Source organism: Diutina rugosa (genome assembly GCF_008704595.1).
Source record: "Diutina rugosa strain CBS 613 chromosome Unknown scaffold53_size124246, whole genome shotgun sequence".
In the NCBI taxonomy this organism is placed as follows: domain Eukaryota; kingdom Fungi; phylum Ascomycota; class Pichiomycetes; order Serinales; family Debaryomycetaceae; genus Diutina; species Diutina rugosa.
Window position 1 is genome coordinate 79,966 of NW_022995189.1, and position 18,024 is coordinate 97,989.

At 48.3% G+C, this 18,024-nt stretch overlaps 5 protein-coding genes across 5 annotated transcripts; all 5 read left to right on the plus strand. All coding sequences in view use genetic code 12, as the record gives it.

Moving 5' to 3' along the window:
• Positions 1-1,699: 1,699 nt before the first annotated feature.
• On the plus strand, positions 1,700-2,872 carry DIURU_004631 (uncharacterized protein; the record flags this gene model as incomplete). Its single annotated transcript, XM_034157526.1, has 1 exon — positions 1,700-2,872. One exon carries the CDS (start codon positions 1,700-1,702, stop codon positions 2,870-2,872), a length of 1,173 nt encoding a protein of 390 aa, XP_034010595.1.
• A 1,924-nt stretch (positions 2,873-4,796) lies between these two features.
• DIURU_004632 (uncharacterized protein) lies at positions 4,797-6,791 on the plus strand (the record flags this gene model as incomplete). Its single annotated transcript, XM_034157527.1, has 1 exon — positions 4,797-6,791. One exon carries the CDS (start codon positions 4,797-4,799, stop codon positions 6,789-6,791), a length of 1,995 nt encoding a protein of 664 aa, XP_034010596.1.
• A 2,576-nt stretch (positions 6,792-9,367) lies between these two features.
• Positions 9,368-11,008, plus strand: DIURU_004633 (uncharacterized protein; the record flags this gene model as incomplete). Its single annotated transcript, XM_034157528.1, has 1 exon — positions 9,368-11,008. The coding sequence occupies one exon, from the start codon at positions 9,368-9,370 to the stop codon at positions 11,006-11,008; it is 1,641 nt and encodes a 546-aa protein (XP_034010597.1).
• A 2,771-nt stretch (positions 11,009-13,779) lies between these two features.
• DIURU_004634 (uncharacterized protein) lies at positions 13,780-14,481 on the plus strand (the record flags this gene model as incomplete). The annotated part of the gene is made up of 1 exon (XM_034157529.1): positions 13,780-14,481. The coding sequence occupies one exon, from the start codon at positions 13,780-13,782 to the stop codon at positions 14,479-14,481; it is 702 nt and encodes a 233-aa protein (XP_034010598.1).
• A 1,796-nt stretch (positions 14,482-16,277) lies between these two features.
• ADE13 (adenylosuccinase) lies at positions 16,278-17,726 on the plus strand (the record flags this gene model as incomplete). The annotated part of the gene is made up of 1 exon (XM_034157530.1): positions 16,278-17,726. The coding sequence occupies one exon, from the start codon at positions 16,278-16,280 to the stop codon at positions 17,724-17,726; it is 1,449 nt and encodes a 482-aa protein (XP_034010599.1).
• Positions 17,727-18,024: the final 298 nt, after the last annotated feature.

Here is an 18,024-nt window from a genome sequence, read left to right on the forward strand (position 1 = left end):
CGACTCTCGGCGATGCATTTATTGGATTTCTGCTACCATGGTGAGGCGGGGTCGGATTCGGAGCGAACCGGCATCAGCTCAGGCCGTCGAGTACCGGACGGCTTCGGTTGATATATAACTCCATCGAGGCAGTAGAACACATTTATCGTTATGATAATACGTGTTGAGGAATCGCTCTTTCGATTACTGATCTAATACGAGACGGGTGACACCCTGGCCCTAACCACAATTGGGTGCAAAAAAAAAAAAGACCATGCCAAAATTATCCTACTGAAGGGAATTTGTATACATATATTTTCGGCTGTATTTCACTAAAGGGTCAGCAAACCAGACTCAATGAATTTGTCGTCTATATTTATTTTACTACTTTTACTCAAACTTAGCTTAACTCTACCATTCTTTAGTAAAATGTCGCTTCACTCATCTCGGAAAAGAAACCCTTCTAGTAATCTCTCAATGTCAAGGACACGTCTAAGACAAATCGCTTTGGACTCCCATAGGGCAGCAAAGCCGTTACCAGCTTAAAAACAAAAATACATGGAGAAATAACGATTGGTGCGGTTCGACAAAATGCCCTGGCCAAGGAGTTGTCAACAGGCGTTGACCGAGGCAGCATGGCCTCGTCTGGGTCGCTTGGTTGTGCTGAAGGCGGACATGATCAACTTCTGAATGGATATGAGCTGATGTCAAGTAGAGGGCACAGGGCGGAGCCAAGAGGGGCTATAGGATAACACAAGTGAAGTTGAACTAACGAAAGAAGCCCAGCTCTATCTCGTGGTGGAACAGCAGTGTAACAACAGAGCAGCTTCATCCGAACATCGCCTCGAAATGCAAAATAATTGCAATGTTGGAAGATTCATTCTCCTTATACACCTCACATGCACCCGAGCGATTACTCATGTGGAGCAAGGTGTGTTTCAGACATGGGGTGTGCTTCACAACATCAACAACAACAAAATCATCATCATCATCAATATGAACTTTGAGAGCAAATCGGTGTTGAATGCAAGCAGCACCAAAACTCCCACGAAGGCAGCGCCGCGGAAGGTGTCCAGCTCACCACTAGGATTCTTCCCCCCCCCCGCCACATTGAGCTTGTATGGTTCGAAGTATACTCATATCAGGCAGCAGCTAGCAATCGCAGTGCTTCGATGGCTTCCGGCAGCCTCGCTCCATTGAGGTAAGATGGTATTTCTGGGTCCGACGTTGCTTTTTGAGGCAGATGTTTATTCACTATGAGATGCGGGTGAAACAAGAACGATGCAATTGAGCAGCCATAGTCAACAACGAGCAGTCAGCGGAGGTGTTAAGTTCGTGCGTAGAGTCCTCAGCATTAATTTGTGGTAGCATGGTAACCATTACGCAGTTACATTGTTTACCTTGGTGGGAATAGCATCACATGATGCATGTTTCAACACCGGGAATAAGGCGCATATCCCCGGCCACACCATAAGAATATCGATTGAAGCGCCCCACATCGAAGTCAGTATAGTAGTTCACAGGATTTCCTCGCTGAAGTAAATCAAAAAAGAGAAAACTCTGCCTTGATCCGTCAATTCCATCCTCATTCGGTGATTACTAATATAATATCAGGAGTTTCAGGGGGGGGCGAGTTAGTTCAGGGAAACTGTTGCACCCACTATATTAACTGCGCGCACGAACAATCGTTTCCCACATCTTCCACTACCAACCTTCAAGGATGGTCAAGCCGAAGCTTGGCGCCAAGAACGCCACCAACGCTGGCGTTGGCCATGACAATGGTACCACCAGCGACGACGGTAAGGGTAATGCCGATGACCCCGCTGTGGATGAAATCGAAACCCCTGAAATCGTTAAGGAGAAATCCATTGGCAATGTGTCCAAATCCAAGTATTCGGGCTCCCAAAAGAGATTTACCTTAACTGCCAAAAAATATCTCGTGCCGCTTTCCAGAGCCGATCTGATTGAGGAAAAGAAAGCAATCTATGAGGAATGGACGAACGCCATCACGCCAAAGGTACGTATCGCTCCGGGGTCTGTGGCAGCCATCTTGCAGCACATTCAAAAGGAATTGATGAGAAAGATGGAAAAGCCAGAGGTTGATTATTTGCTTAATTTCATGTTGAAAGTCACCGAACACATATTTTCTGAATCCATATTGAGGTACAGCAACATATTACAGGAGTTTCCAGGCTTGCTTTTGCAGCAAAAATCTATCCTCTTGTCATCGGAAGCAATCCGCTGCCTCTTGACGTTTGTTACAGACGATTACAGAGGCATGGTTGAAGAGGCCTTTTTGGACGCGGTACCAGATATTACTTCACCACCGTTGTTTCTGGCTGTCTTGCCGATTGTATTGTCGAACGAACTTGATTTGGCACAGGACACCGCCATCGCCCAGGTTCAAGCCATTTTGTCCAAAGCCGAGGAAGTATGCCAAATGCTGCCCTCGGAACTGTTGGACCTTTTCGGTGGCAATCTCGACGAGGACATCAAGAAGGCGATATTGAACACTGGCGCTTCTCCGCTGCCGCCGCAACCATCGCCACCACTCGAATCCACGCTGCTGTCTCGTAAAAGACGCAACCCCGCTGACCCTGACTCCAACAAGAAGCCTCGAAACAACAACCTGCCTCCGCCGCCTGTTGCTGGCCCTCTGCGTCCCGTTGGGCAGCCCCGCATCGACACAGTGGCAAGTCCTTCGAACCCTGCGGTTCAGAATCGACCCACCATTAGTGGTTTGCCGCAAAACATGACCTTCGATGATCGTAACATCGCCAACATCAGTACCCTGAACTCTTGGGCACTCTCAGGTGCCACCCAGGATTCGACCGACCACGAGATTTTCATAATCGATAGCGACGACGACGACAATGGCGACGGTGACGAATAAGGTGATGGCGACGACATGATTAACAACAATCTTGTGCAATAGGTTGAGGCCTCATATGAAGTGCCAAGTGAGAAATTGATACTTTTAGCTCTTAATGACATGGTGAAATCAAGACCACTGTAGACATATCACCTCTGGGAAAGCAATTGACTGTAAATGAACCTCTGTCCAGGCATCAGCATGATATTCAAGCAAGGTTGTTTATAAAAAATTACGGATGCACCGGGTTCGTCACGTGCCTGCAGTCGCGTGAAGTCATTTGCGTGCGTCGTTTTCGACTCTCGGCGATGCATTTATTGGATTTCTGCTACCATGGTGAGGCGGGGTCGGATTCGGAGCGAACCGAAGCGGTAGAACACAATCATGCTGCTAGAACCAACCAGACACTTGACGAGAGACATTGTGGCTCTTCTCACAACTGGGTGCAAAAATATGATTCATTAGAACAATGAAGGGAATTTGTATACTATCTTCGGCTGTCCTCACAAGAGAAACAGCAAACTTTTGTAGTGACTTATTGAATTTGTCGATTTTATTATAGTTTAATACTTATACTCAGCTTAACTCATTCATATTCCACCATTTTTACACAAATGTCGCAAACCCTTTTGATAATCTCTCGATGTCAAAGACACGTCTAATACAAACCACTATAACCTCCTACAGGACAACAACGCGGGGTTTCTGTAGCTGGCCCCAGAAGACGCGGATTCTGAGCGATTAGTGTGCTTCCACGAAACGCCCTGGCCAAGGAGCTGTCAGTGGGCATTGACCGAGGCAGCATGGCCTCGTCTGGGTCGCTTGGTTGTGCTGAAGGCGGGCATGATCAACTTCTGAATGGATATGAGCTGATGTCAAGTAGAGGGCACTGGGCGGAGCCAAGAGGGGCTATAGGATAACACAAGTGAAGTTGAACTAACGAAAGAAGCCCAGCTCTATCTCGTGGTGGAACAGCAGTGTAACAACAGAGCAGCTTCATCCGAACATCGCCTCGGAAAGCAAAATAAGTGCAATGTTGGGTAATTCATTCTCCTCATATACCTCACTTGCACCCGAGCAACGTGTGTTTCAGACATGGGGTGTGTTTCACAACAGCAACAACAACAACAACAACAACAACAACAACAACAACATGCTGAGAAACATGAACTCTGAAAACAAATTGGCATTGAATGCAAGCAGCACCAAAACTCCCACGAAGGCAGCGCCGCGGAAGGTGTCCAGCTCACCACCAGGCTTTTTACCCCCCAGCCACATTGAGCTTGTATGTGGCATGAATTCACCTTTGTACAACTCTTCTACCGCCAAGGAGGCGTTACGCGCTCCTCGCCCTTGACCACAAGGACACGGCTTGCTTGGTTCGAGGTATACTCATATCAGGCAGCAACTATCAATCGCAGAGCTTCGTTGGCTTCCGGCGGCCTCGCTCCATTGTGGCAAAATGGTATTCTAGTCAAATTCTGGTTCCGACGTTGCTTTTCGAAGCAGATGTTTATTCACTATAACATGCGGGCGAAACGAAAACGATGCGTTTGAGCAGTAGTTGTCATCAGCGGGCAGCTGGCGGAGGTGATATCGAGATCAATTTGGTGCGTGGGGCCCTCACCATGGTGGTGCCATGGTGACCTTCGCCGTATGATTCGGCAGAAAAACAAGTGCTTACCTTAGAGGCAGTAGCATCGTGTGATGCATATACTAACCCCTGAACTAAGCCGGCACCCCATCCCACACTATAACAACATTAATCAAACCCCACAAGATCGAAGTCAGTGAGGGGTTCACAATATCACCTCTCTAGCATTGCACACTAGACGGTTCGACCTTTTTTCCCAGGCGCAGCTCTCGTGTATAAATACACCGCTGCGCCGCCGCTGCCGCGCCCACAGATAATTCCACAAACGCGTTCCATCACTGATTTCCAGAGATGCCCCCGCTTACGCCAGTCTCCAATGACGTCACGGAAGCGGCCGCTAAAGCCGGTGCCAATGCCGGTGCCAAAGCTGGCCGCAAAGCTGGCCGCAAAGTCGGTGCCAAAGCTGGTGCCAAAGCTGGTGCCAAAGCTGGCCGCAAGGCTGGTGCCAAAGCTGGCCGCAAAGCTGGTGCCAAAGCCGGTGCCAAAGCCGGTGCCAAAGCCGGTGCCAAAGCCGGTGCCAAAGCCGGTGCCAAAGCTGGCGCCGAAGCATGCCGCCTAGTTGGCCCAGAACCAAACCCTGGCCCCGATACTGACGCCAGCCCTGACCAAATCCCTGTGGATGCTCGTGGCCCCGATACTGAAGCCAGCCCTGACCAAATCCCTGCGCAAAACCCTGTGCAAATCCCTCGGCAGGTCCCTGACCAAATCCCTGTGGATGCTCATGGCCCCGATACTGACGCCAGCCCTGACCAAATCCCCGTGCAAATCCCTCGGCAGGTCCCTGACCAAATCCCTGTGGATGCTCGTGGCCCCGATACTGACGCCGGCCCTGACCAAATCCCTGTGGACGCTCGTGGCCCCGATACTGAAGCCAGCCCTGACCAAATCCCTGTGCAAATCCCTCGGCAGGTCCCTGAGCAAATCCCTGTGGATGCTCGTGGCCCCGATACTGACGCCGGCCCTAACCAAATCCCTGTGGATGCTCGTGGCCCCGATACTGACGCCAGCCCTGACCAAACCCCTCAGCAAGTTCCTGTGCAAACACGTGGCCCCGAAACTGACGCCAGCCCTGGCCAAATATCCAGGGCCGAAGCAGAACGCCCGCGAATTTCGGCCGAAGCAGGAGGCTATGCTTACAACGGTAACACTAATGAGAACGGTGAGAACGGTTTCCATAACAGAGTGGTGACGATACTCCCCATACCTAACGATACTCCCTCCATGGATAACCCGTCTCTCGAAACCTCAACCATGAGTGAAGAAATTAACAGATGCAAGAACGCTGTCCAACAGCCGCTGTGGCATATCAATCGCATTTCCAGCTTTACCGGTCTGACTGATGAATTGAGAGCGTTGTACAAGCGATATGCGAATGATGTCTCGAAAAATGGGAAACTCGATAACGAGTCAATGGAACTTGTGATCCAACACATCTGCGAACAATTGTTGCAGGAGGACATTGATACGCAAAAGACCAAAATTTTGCTTCAATTTTTGCTGGATGCCACCCGTCACCCATGGTTTCACAAGGCTATCATCCTGCTTCACATCGTGTCTTTGTTGGGGGAGCTTGCGGGTGTGCTCTTGGTGCGAGACCCTGCCATCGCTAAGTTGTTGCCGACCGTGTTCATGCACATTTTTCGAATTGTCGCAGACAATTACAGAGGCATGGTTGAGAAGGCCTTGTTGGACGCGGTATCAAAAATTACTTCACCACCGTTGCTTCTGGCTGTCTTGCCAATTGTATTGGTGGGCGATTTTGACTTGACGCTGCACACCGCCATCGCCCAGGTTCAAGCCATTTTGTCCAAAGCCGAGGAAGTATGCCAAATGCTGCCCTCGGAACTGTTGGACCTTTTCGGTGGCAATCTCGACGAGGACATCAAGAAGGCGATATTGAACACTGGCGCTTCTCCGCTGCCGCCGCAACCATCGCCACCACTCGAATCCACGCCGCTGTCTCGTAAAAGACGCAACCCCGCTGACCCTGACTCCAACAAGAAGCCTCGAAACAACAACCTGCCTCCGCCGCCTGTTGCTGGCCCTCTGCGTCCCGTTGGGCAGCCCCGCATCGACACAGTGGCAAGTCCTTCGAACCCTGCGGTTCAGATTCAACCCATCATCAGTGGCTTGCCGCACAACACGACTGTCCGCAACTTGTTCATCATCAATAGCATCGTGAACTCAGAATACTCGGCACTCTCAGGTGCCACCCAGGATTCGACCGACCACGAGATTTTCATAATCGATAGCGACGACGACGACAATGGCGACGGTGACGAATAAGGTGATGGCGACGACATGATTAACAACAATCATGTGCAATAGGTTGAGGCCTCATATGAAGTGCCAAGTGAGAAATTGATACTTTTAGCTCTTAATGACATGGTGAAATCAAGACCACTGTAGACATATCACCTCTGGGAAAGCAATTGACTGTAAATGAACCTCTGTCCAGGCATCAGCATGATATTCAAGCAAGGTTGTTTATAAAAAATTACGGATGCACCGGGTTCGTCACGTGCCTGCAGTCGCGTGAAGTCATTTGCGTGCGTCGTTTTCGACTCTCGGCGATGCATTTATTGGATTTCTGCTACCATGGTGAGGCGGGGTCGGATTCGGAGCGAACCGGCATCAGCTCAGGCCGTCGAGTACCGGACGGCTTCGGTTGATACATAACTCCATCGAGGCAGTAGAACACATTTATCGTTATGATAATACGTGTTGAGGAATCGCTCTTTCGATTACTGATCTAATTTGTGACGGGCGACACCCTGGCCCTAACCACAATTGGGTGCAAAAAAAAAAAAGACCATGCCAAAATTATCCTACTGAAGGGAATTTGTATACATATATTTCCGGCCCCCGTGAGATTCAACGCCTGTATGGCAGCTTGGGCGCTCTCTACATGAGTCGCCATATACTGCCGGAGAATCTCAAGCTCTTTCATCAAGTGATGCACCTGCTCGGGAGCAGGTGACTGACCATTATACTCTGTCCCATTGACAGAATCCTTGTCAATATTCATATTAATTGACATACTCAAAATACTTGATAGGAGACCGGTAAGGAAAATTACATTCCTTCCCGGAATATATATATACATGTGCAGCTAGCCAATGGCGTAGCGTATGGCTGCAAATTTTCATTCACGCTCTTCATGCGATGAGTTGTGCAGCATCGGCGTCGGCGAAGTACTCCGCCGTGCCAAATCCGAACACGTCGGACAATTCCTCAAGCTTCTCTTTCTCTGTATCTTTGACAATATATTTTCGGCTATATTTCACTAAAGGGTCAGCAAACCAGACTCAATGAATTTGTCGTCTATATTTATTTTACTACTTTTACTTAAACTTAGCTTAACTCTACCATTTTTACCTAGATCTAGCTCAAGTCATCTCGCAAAAGAAACCCTCTTGATAATTCCTCATATTCATTATGTCCATAGACATATCTAAGACCGATTTGGCCTCCCATAGGGCAGCAAAGCCGTTACCGGCTCCAAAGCAAAAAAATATGGAGTGTTAACGATTGGTGTGGTTCGACGAAATGCCCTGGCCAAGGAGCTGTCAACGGGAGTTGACCGAGGCAGCATGGCCTCGCCTGGGTCGCTTGGTTGTGCTGAAGGCGGGCATGATCGACTTCAAGCATGTGCTGAGTGGATATATTTTTATTTCAAGCAGAGGCACTAAACAGAGCCAAAAGAGACCGTCAGAATAAAGACATACTAACGAATAATGAACTAACGGCAGGAGCCCCGCAGTTTCTATGTGTATTCAGGAGAATGGTCATGGAAACAACGTGTAGTATGATGAATCAATCGTGGTCTCGCGAGGTACTTGACTGAATGACAGCGTCTATCTCGTGATGGAACAATAGTGTCACAACTGATCAGCTTCGCCCGAACGTCCACTTGAAAAATGAAGTATTTGTATTGATGAAAAAGATATCTCCTTTATATTTCGCTATTCTACCCGAAGCGGTCACGGTGACGCGTGGGTGTTTCAGACATGGGGTGGCTCGGCACACCCCAACAACATCGTATCAAGAAACATGAACTATGAAAACAAATTGGCATTGAATGCAAGCAGCACCAAAACTCCCACGAAGGCAGCGCCGCGGAAGGTGTCCAGCTCACCACCAGGATTTTTACCCCCCAGCCACATTGAGCTTGTATGTGGCATGAATCCACCTTCGTACAACTCCTCAACCGCCATGGAGGCGTTACGCGTTCCTCGCCATTGACCACAAGGACACGGCTTGCTTGGTTCGAGGTATACTCATATCAGGCAGCAGCTAGCGATTGCAAACCTTCGTTGGCTTACTGCCACCTCGCCCTACTAAAGCGGAATAGTTATTTATTCAAAATTCGGGTCTGCAGTTGGTTTTCAATGTTTCTTCACTTTAGCATGCGGGTGAGATACAAACGATGCCATTGAGAAGCAATAGTCATCAGCGGGCAGTCAGCGGAGGTGGTAAGTTCGTGCGTGCAGTTCTCAGCATTAGTTTGTGGTAGCATGGTGACCATTACGCAGTTACATTGTTTACCTTGGTGGGAATAGCATCACATGATGCATGTTTCAACACCGGGAATAAGGCGCATATCCCCGCCCACACCATAAGAATATCGATTGAAGCGCCCCACATCGAAATCAGCATAGTAGTTCACAGGATTTCCTCGCTGAAGTAAATCAAAAAAGAGAAAACTCTGCCTTGATCCGTCAATTCCATCCTCATTCGGTGATTACTAATATAATATCAGGAGTTTCAGGGGGGGCGAGGCAGTTTAGGGAAACTGTTGCACCCACTATATTAACCGCGCGCACGAAGAATTAAGCATATTCCACTACCAACCTTTGAGGATGGCTCCGAAGCGTGGTAGCACCAACAGCACCAAAGCTGCCCAAAAAGCTGCTGCCGACACCGGCCCTGAAACAAATGTTGACAAGGAAGATACCGCTCGCGACGCCCGTGAGGATCGTGTCGATGACTCCGAGGTGGAGGAAATTGCAGCCCCCAAATCCACCAAGAAGAAACCGACCGGCAAAAAAAAGGCCTGTACAAAGGTATTTTACCCATCGGCAGGTGATTTCAGTAAACGGATCTCTGCAGCCAAACTGATTGAGGACAAGGAAGCAATCTACGCGGAGTGGTTGAAGGACTTGCTGGAGGTCGGAAGTACAAACCCTGTAGGGTATGCGGGGGGCATCTTGACGCACATTCACCGGGAATTGACTGTGAAAATGGAAACTCCAGAGCTCGAGCTTTTGCTTAATTTCACGTTGAAAGCCCTCAAACACTCACGATTCACGAATATATCATTGCAACACGCCACCAATAAAAATATGCAGGCGATTCCGGGTTTGCTTTTAAAGCAAAGATATACCGATATGTTGGAAGAAGCAATCCGCTGCATCTTGAATATTGGTACAGAAGAAGTCCGGGGGTTGGTAGAAGTGACCTTGTTGGACGCGGTACCAAAAATTACTTCACGAGAAGTATTTGAGGTGGTTTTGCCAATTGTATTATCTGGCGAAATTGATTTGGCGCTGGACACCGCCGTCGCCCAGGTTCAGACCATTTTGTCCAAAGCTAAGAGATTCTACCATTGGACGCTCTCGGACATGTTGAAATTTTTTGGCCAAAATCTTGATGAATACATCAAAGAGTGCATATTGAACACTGGCACTTCTTCGCTGCTGCAGACACCGCAAAACGAAGTCTCCCCTGACGAGTCGTCTGCGCAAGTACCGCGTGAGCAATCCAACGACGGTAACGGTAACGGGGAACAACCGCCTGACCAATCGTCCCACGGCCAACGGTTGACCCCGCCCCAACAGCGGTCCCCGCCAAACCTGCAGGGTAAGCTGGCTAAGACCCAGGCGAATCGCTTGTCGCAAAAGCTGGCGTCAACTCCTGGTGCTCACGTCGTTGAACACCACAATGACACCCCTCCTCCGCCGTCGCCATCAATGGAAGCTCTGCCGCTGACTGGAATCCCGGAACTTCTTCGCAACGAACCCATCTTGAGTGGCCCACAATATCAGCCTCGTAAAAGACGCCACCCGACCAACTTTGCCTCAAACAAGAAGCCTCAAAACAAGAATCTGCGTTTGTCACCCGGTACGGTTCAAGCTGTTGCGTCTGGCTCACATTCCCGGACTGTTGGTAGCCACCCACGTCTCGCTGAGCAGCCCCACATCAGCGAGATTCTTTCTGCCCTTAACGATCGACCATTCAATTATGTGACGAATCAAACCATCAATATAAACTATTGTGTCCACGGCGATTCGGGGATATTGGAGTCACGCTCTTCAACAAGCACGGTCGACAACCAGGAGTTGGTCAACCGCGGAATTAAAGCCGATGACGGCTATGAAGACGCCGGCCACGATGACGAAGGTGATGACGACGGATATGTCAACGAAGGTGATGACGACGAATATGTTAGCGGAGGTAATGATGACGAATATGTCAACGAAGGTGATGACGACGAATATTAACAACTGCTACTCGCAATAAGTGAGCATGAGCTTCCCGGTGAGTTACCAAGTAACTAACTGGCAGCTTTAACTTTGAATGACATAGTGAAATCAACGCCAATGTAGATTAAATCACCTCCGGGAAGACGTTTGACTGTAAATGAACCCCTGTCTGAGCAAATTCGTTTCCGATACCGAATCGTTGACTTGATATTGCTTGCCCCAACAGACGATCCACGGTTATCTCAGGACACCAACTATATGACATCATTCCTCAAGCTCAACTCCTCGCGCGTTATCGAAATCAGAGAATAATCCTCTTGTCGTTCAGTTCGTAGCAGTCCACTTGCACACATCAAGTACAACACGTAATACTCAGAGCAAGTTAATGCTATCCAGTGAGTCGCCGAATGATGACTGCACGTGATATACCACGTGCGCAATATCGCGTGCCTCCGATTTTCGTATGGATAATCAATATTTTATACAAAGTTAACATTACTGAAAAGTGAACAACAATTGAGTCGCTTGCGTAGTCTTATGATTGAATGCAGAATATAAAGCGCTCATTGCACGCCTCGGTAATCTAAAAGTACATTAGTATCAAAGAAGATAAAGTAATGCATACTTGATCATATAGTTTGATCGAGGCCGTTTCATTACAATAGTGACGAAATTTGAATTAAATAATAGTAGAAAAACCGACGATCTGCATTTTCGCAGTTTACACTCATTCAATGACATCAGACATTTGATAGTACATCGAAGGCGTAACTATTCACACGGCTAACATCCACCGACCGAGACACCGCTTCCACGCTTCGGCAACAGTGGTGCCGCTAGGAGTTGTTACGACTTTTTCAGTGACGCCTTCTGCCTCATTTGCAGCCTTTGGTTTTCTCAGCCATCCACCGCTGGCGTGGCGACTGTCGAAGGTTCGCATGGGGTGTAGAGTGGGCATGGCTGGTTGCGGATCGAACATAGTCCGTTATCATAAAAGGTTTATGAAAGTGTGGAAGAGATAATATCAACATGTTTACTCTACAGTATGGCTTAGTGAGATATTTGTTATATGTCAAGCTATATCTAACCAGGTAACTGCCTGAGGAAACCAATACTGTAGAAGTGCCAACAGGTTATTTGCCGATTTGGTGGTTGGTAATCGCTATACGTGCTACGATTCGTTAAGTGCACAATTTGGGTAAGTCTCCAAAAGAAATGGAGAAGCCTCGTTCATGAGCGATGAACGTTGTTCTTGATGATGCTTAGCTGCAGTCATACTTTCTTTGAGCTAGTTTTGACAGCTCCTTCAGCGAGATGCCTTTGGAGGAGTTAGTGAAGACAACCTTGAAGAATTTGGACCGGGTTGTAGAGAGCGATCTTACTAATTTCTTCATGCAAATCTCAGATATCTCGGCGGTTTGAGTCAAACAGACTGGTAAGAATTGCCTGGTATTCCTTCAGAAGGTAAATGGAAAATACTCAGTTTTACTTCTTTTAGGTATCCAGATGTACCCGCCGAGGCGCTCAACTATAGGCTGAATCGAGTAATAGTAAGAAACACATTGGGTGCTGGGTCACATGGCAAGCCAAGACTCCGATTGACCTTTTAATTTTGCTTTTGACCGATTTGATGAGATACAAGCCTCCCATTAACGCAAGCACTCACAGTTCGTGACGTTTTTCGTGAACAGGCTAGCGCATAGGCTGAGAGTTCTATTGCCTCTAAAACCATCACTCCTTTCATGATGATAAGAATCGGTTTTGCCAGGGTTCTTTGAATAACCGGAAAAGTTAGCGAATTGGTTCTCCGACTTGCGGTCAGCGTGTTAGGGAGCCATGCTGTAGTGGAAATACACAGGGGTTTTTGAGCTAGCGCTTAGCGCTTAGGGAAACAAGTGTAGTAATGAAAGGATCAACAAAAGGTAAAGATCTCTATGTGAAAGTTTTTTCATCTGCTTTCAGGAGATGAGAAGAGGACACGACGTGCAGTCCGAGTAACGGAACTCCGACAATAACGTCAGACCGAAATGGTGATTTGGCTGCGAGAAATCACGTGAAAAATATTGGTGCACCTAAATAAGATCTCGGGAAGAACCTCTCCATACTTTTTGGACAAGGTTACAGATCCATACAGAGCTCAAGTTGGTGTTAATATGGAGCATCCAAATACAACGTTATGCGGTTCAGAACGTGGTGCTGAAGAACACATTCAACATCCCCTACATGAGGATTTCTGGAAGTTTCGTCTGCATTGAGTTGGTCCGTCAGGACATACTCTTGCTCATATTATAGGAATGTACTCAGCCTCCGTGCTCGCCATCACATTCAAAGCTTCTAACACTTTGGCTTGCCTCAACAGATTATTCAATTGCTTCGTCAATTCGTTTACAGCAGGTGGTACCAACAATCACAAATGATTTGATTCTTTTGCTCATATTGAGGAGCCTGAGACACAGAGAGCTTCGTCAAGAGCGAGAAGTAAAAGACTAGATGAGGTGAGGATATGGAATTGTGCTAGACCTGAAAAAATGAAGCTAATCAAAACCTTTCGTAAGGTCGCATCCATACATTAAAGCTATTTTTAAGGTCCCATCATTTAGCAAGTACTCGCCTGCAATTTCCCAACAAAAGCAAATTGAATCAATCTCCACTAAAAATAGCTTCCTGCATGATATGAATTAAGCAATGAAATTAAGGGGTTGTAGGAAAGTCGACCACGGATGCGCATATCAAGGCCGCAAGTATATAAACAGACATTTGGTTGCCGGGAATCTTTGGAATAACAGATCATGTCCGCTAACATCATCACGAGCGTTAACATCATTGGGATCTCCAGTGGGGGGCCCTATTCGAGTGCGTTTGACGAATGCTTGGCCAAGTTCCACTGGGAGCTTTCGGCTGCCGAACGTCACCCCGTGGACCAGTTCCTTTCCGGTCACGAAAAGATCATGGCTGAGAAAAAGGCGGAATTGAACAGAATCAATTTCAACCACCAGATGTTTCTTAAGGATGAAATCCTCAAGAACTGTCAGGCTCCTAATCCCGTGGCATTTGGTCGGTTTGCTCGGACGTCCGCTGAAAGCCACAACGCATACATGAACGGAGATGAAGCCATTATTCACGATTTCCGTCAAAAATGGAATGCTGAAACCGAAGCCGACGCTAAGTTACGTCTTGAAGCTGACGCCACGGCTCGGTTGAAGGTAACAAGAAACAAGTACGATCAAAAGTCCATGGAGAGCATAATTCGTACGTTTCACATCAATGCTGAAGATCAACGGAAGATCCACCAAGCCGAACACGGCGTCAATCAATCCTATAACGCGGCGGAAGTCACGTACAAGGCGAAAGTGGACCAACTTGCTTCGAAGTGCTTCGCTGGCACCTCCATCAAGTCGGTGAGAATGCCCCCTGCTAGTTTAGTATTCGTGAGAGAGTCCGGTGCCACGATGATTCCGATGGCACTCCGTCGCACTCAATTTTTCCCTTGATCTTAACGAGAAACATATTGAAATTAATATTGAATAACTCATCATTGTAGACGGATCCCTTGACTGAAACACAGTAGTTCCCTGCTCAAGCTCCTAGGATCGCTCACGCTTTCTTTCCAAGCTTTGCATCTTTGGAAAGAATATAGTGAAAACATCAGCATCGCAGATTTGGGATGTTCATTACCTTCCATCCGATGTCGGCGCCATAAGTTTAAAAATCGCCGGGAAATTCACAGGTGGCATCAACTGATTTTCAGGTTAACCGCCTGATAATCCACTCATATCATACCGCCGTGCACTCAGAGAAGCCAGTGCCGTTATTGTGAAGGCCAAGGTACCGGAGCACGGATGATAATCTCCAGTAATGGTATAAAACAGCGTCACTTTCAATATATTGGAATTGTTGGCCCTTGTCAAGTAAGTTATCATAGGTCAATTCTCCTGGTTTATTCCCGCTGATTTGCCTCCGAAAGTTCATTCTGGAGTCTATGTATTACAACAATAGTCACCCAACAAGTCTTCGTAAGCGGGATATCCACATCATCCACTTGAAGCAAAAAAAACAACTGGACCAAGTTCACGTCATCGTTATTCATCGTTATTCATTGCCATCTCTGGGGCTAATGTTAGGCGACGGCTTTAGTTGTTGACGTTACCCGTGTATAGCCCATGTACCCTTATTATGCGCTGATCCATCTTATTCGATGAACGCCTTGAACTTTTCATTATCGTCATCAGTGACCTTGTGCTCGTCGTGATCCTTATCCAATTAAGCATCTTTGTAGTAAGGAACTCAGGATATTGGACACCGTGACCCGGACCAGCACGGTAGACGCGTCGGTGGCGGTGACTTGAAATTCAAGTACTGTAGACCATAACAAATCGTCAACGGAGTGTGAGTTGTTTAACGGGTGGCAAAGATTAGGAAGTGGCGGCGGTCATTTTCTCGATCTTCGGGTGAGCCTTTGGTATTGGTATCGTGTTGGTGCTTGTGCGAACGCGTCACGTAAAATTAGCTGTGTATATTCAGTTCAAAATGGTGTGAGATAGTGATGTAATCCAAGCATCAACTGATTCAAATATTCCACCATTTCAATCTAAAACCGTCACCGGAGGATTTCAGCGGTTTAATGTTGCCAAACGGTTTTCAGATCGGGGTAACACTGCATTCTGCGATCTACCATTAAGACCCTTAAAATAAACCCAAATGAATTCAAATTCCATTTCGCCAATCGTGATATTCTGAAAGTTATACTTAACGCTTTGTTTCAAAATAGTGTGTTTTTTTTCTTTACAACTTCATGAAGAGTCGAACTGGTGGTAATTTAGTAAATTGCAAATTTTCCCCACAATAACAACCAACGTGGGCCCATTCAGATCCGCAACTATAATATACACCTCGAAACAAACCAATAGAGTAAACCAAAAAAAAAAGATGATGAATGAAGTCACATACATTATGGTTCGTTTTCTAGGATAAAACACAAATTTTCATATTTACTTGCCATAGCAGTCGTCCATCTCAGGGTTATTATTGACTCGGCACCAATGGCAAGCCAACCCATAAATAACCACCAAACAGGTAGGGGTATCCATCACTCGCAATCAATCTACAATCCTACTGCCGGCGACCCCAATGGCCACCCTCTATAAACTCCCCCCCGGCATATATAGCCCTGCCGCTCATCTGCGATCAATATGCGATGGATTACCCTCGCCGGCCCGAGTCACGCCTGCACTTATAAAAATTACCCGGTGCCCCACCACAACCAACGTCCCCTGAACACTCCCCCAAAATGTCTGACTACGACAAGTACACCACCCCGTTGTCGCTGCGGTATGCCTCGGAAGAGATGCTGCGCATCTTCTCTCTCCGCAACCGGTTCCTGACCTGGAGAAAGTTGTGGCTCAACCTCGCCATCGCCGAGAAACAAGTCGGTCTCGACATGATCACCGACGAGGCGATCGACCAGATGAAGCAGCACCTTGAAATCACTGATGATGAGATCAAGGCGGCGCTGAAACAAGAGGCGATCGTTAGACACGACGTCATGGCCCACGTCCACGTGTTTGGCGAGACGTGCCCCGCCGCCGCCGGCATCATCCACTTGGGGGCGACGCTGTGCTACGTCACCGACAACGCCGACTTGATCTTCTTGCGCGACGCCTACGACGTCATCATCCCCAAGTTGGTCAACGTCATCGACCGGTTGCTGAAGTTTGCCCTCGAATACAAGGATATGCCCGTGTTGGGGTGGACCCACTTCCAGCCGGCCCAGTTGACGACGGTGGGCAAGCGGGCGACGTTGTGGATCCAGGAATTGTTGTGGGACTTGCGTAACTGCGTGCGGGCCCGCAACGACTTGGGTTTGCGTGGGGTCAAGGGCACCACCGGCACCCAGGCGTCGTTCCTCGCCCTTTTCCACGGCGACCACGACAAAGTGGAGGAGCTCGACGCCACCCTCGTCAAATTGCTTGGCTTTGACTACGCTTACCCCGTCACCGGCCAAACTTACTCGCGTAAGATCGACATCGACGTCCTCGCCCCGTTGGCGCTGTTGGGGGCCACCGCCCACAAGTTTGCTACTGACGTGCGGTTGTTGGCCAATTTGAAGGAGATGGAAGAGCCGTTTGAAAAACTGCAGATCGGGTCGCTGGCGATGGCCTACAAGCGCAACCCCATGCGCCTGGAACGGGTGTGTTCGTTGGCCCGCCACTTGGGCGGGTTGTTTAACGACGCCTTGCAGACGGCGTCGGTGCAATGGTTCGAACGGACGTTGGACGACTCCGCCATCCGCCGCATCTCGCTCCCGCTGGCGTTTTTGACCGCCGACATCTTGTTGCTGACGATGCTCAACATCTGTCTGGGGCTCGTGGTGTACCCTAAGGTGATCGAGCGCCGTATCAACGCCGAGTTGCCGTTCATGGCCACGGAAAACATCATCATGGCCATGGTGGAAAAGGGGGCGCTGAGACAAGAATGCCACGAAGAAATCCGGGTGTTGTCGCACCAGGCGCTGGCGGTGGTCAAGCAGGAAGGTGGCGACAACGACTTGATCGAACGTATCAAGGCCACCAAGTACTTCGAGCCTATTTGGGCCGAATTGGACACCTTGTTGGACCCGCTGACGTTTGTCGGTAGAGCCCCGCAACAGACGGAGAAGTTCGTCAATAACGACGTCAAGCAGGCGTTGGCGCCCTACCAGGATATGGTGACGGCGGAAGAGGTCAAGTTGGCCGTTTAGACTCGGTGTGTGTGTAGCCCCCAGATATGATAGTGTACGTCTTTACTTAAACCCTAATGCGGCAAGTGGCCCGCGCTGTAGCCGCGGTGACAACATGAGTCACGAGTCATCCCCCCGGCAATTATAATAACCCCCAGTAATTAAATGAAACGGTCATTGGTAATTCAAGCTAGTAATGCTAGTAACCGTTTTAATCCCTTTTTTGATCGGATACGACACTATTTGGCCGGGTTGATCACCGTTAGTCCCCCCGGGGTCTTCTGATTGCGAGCCCGGGGAGGGGCAAAATATTGGAAAT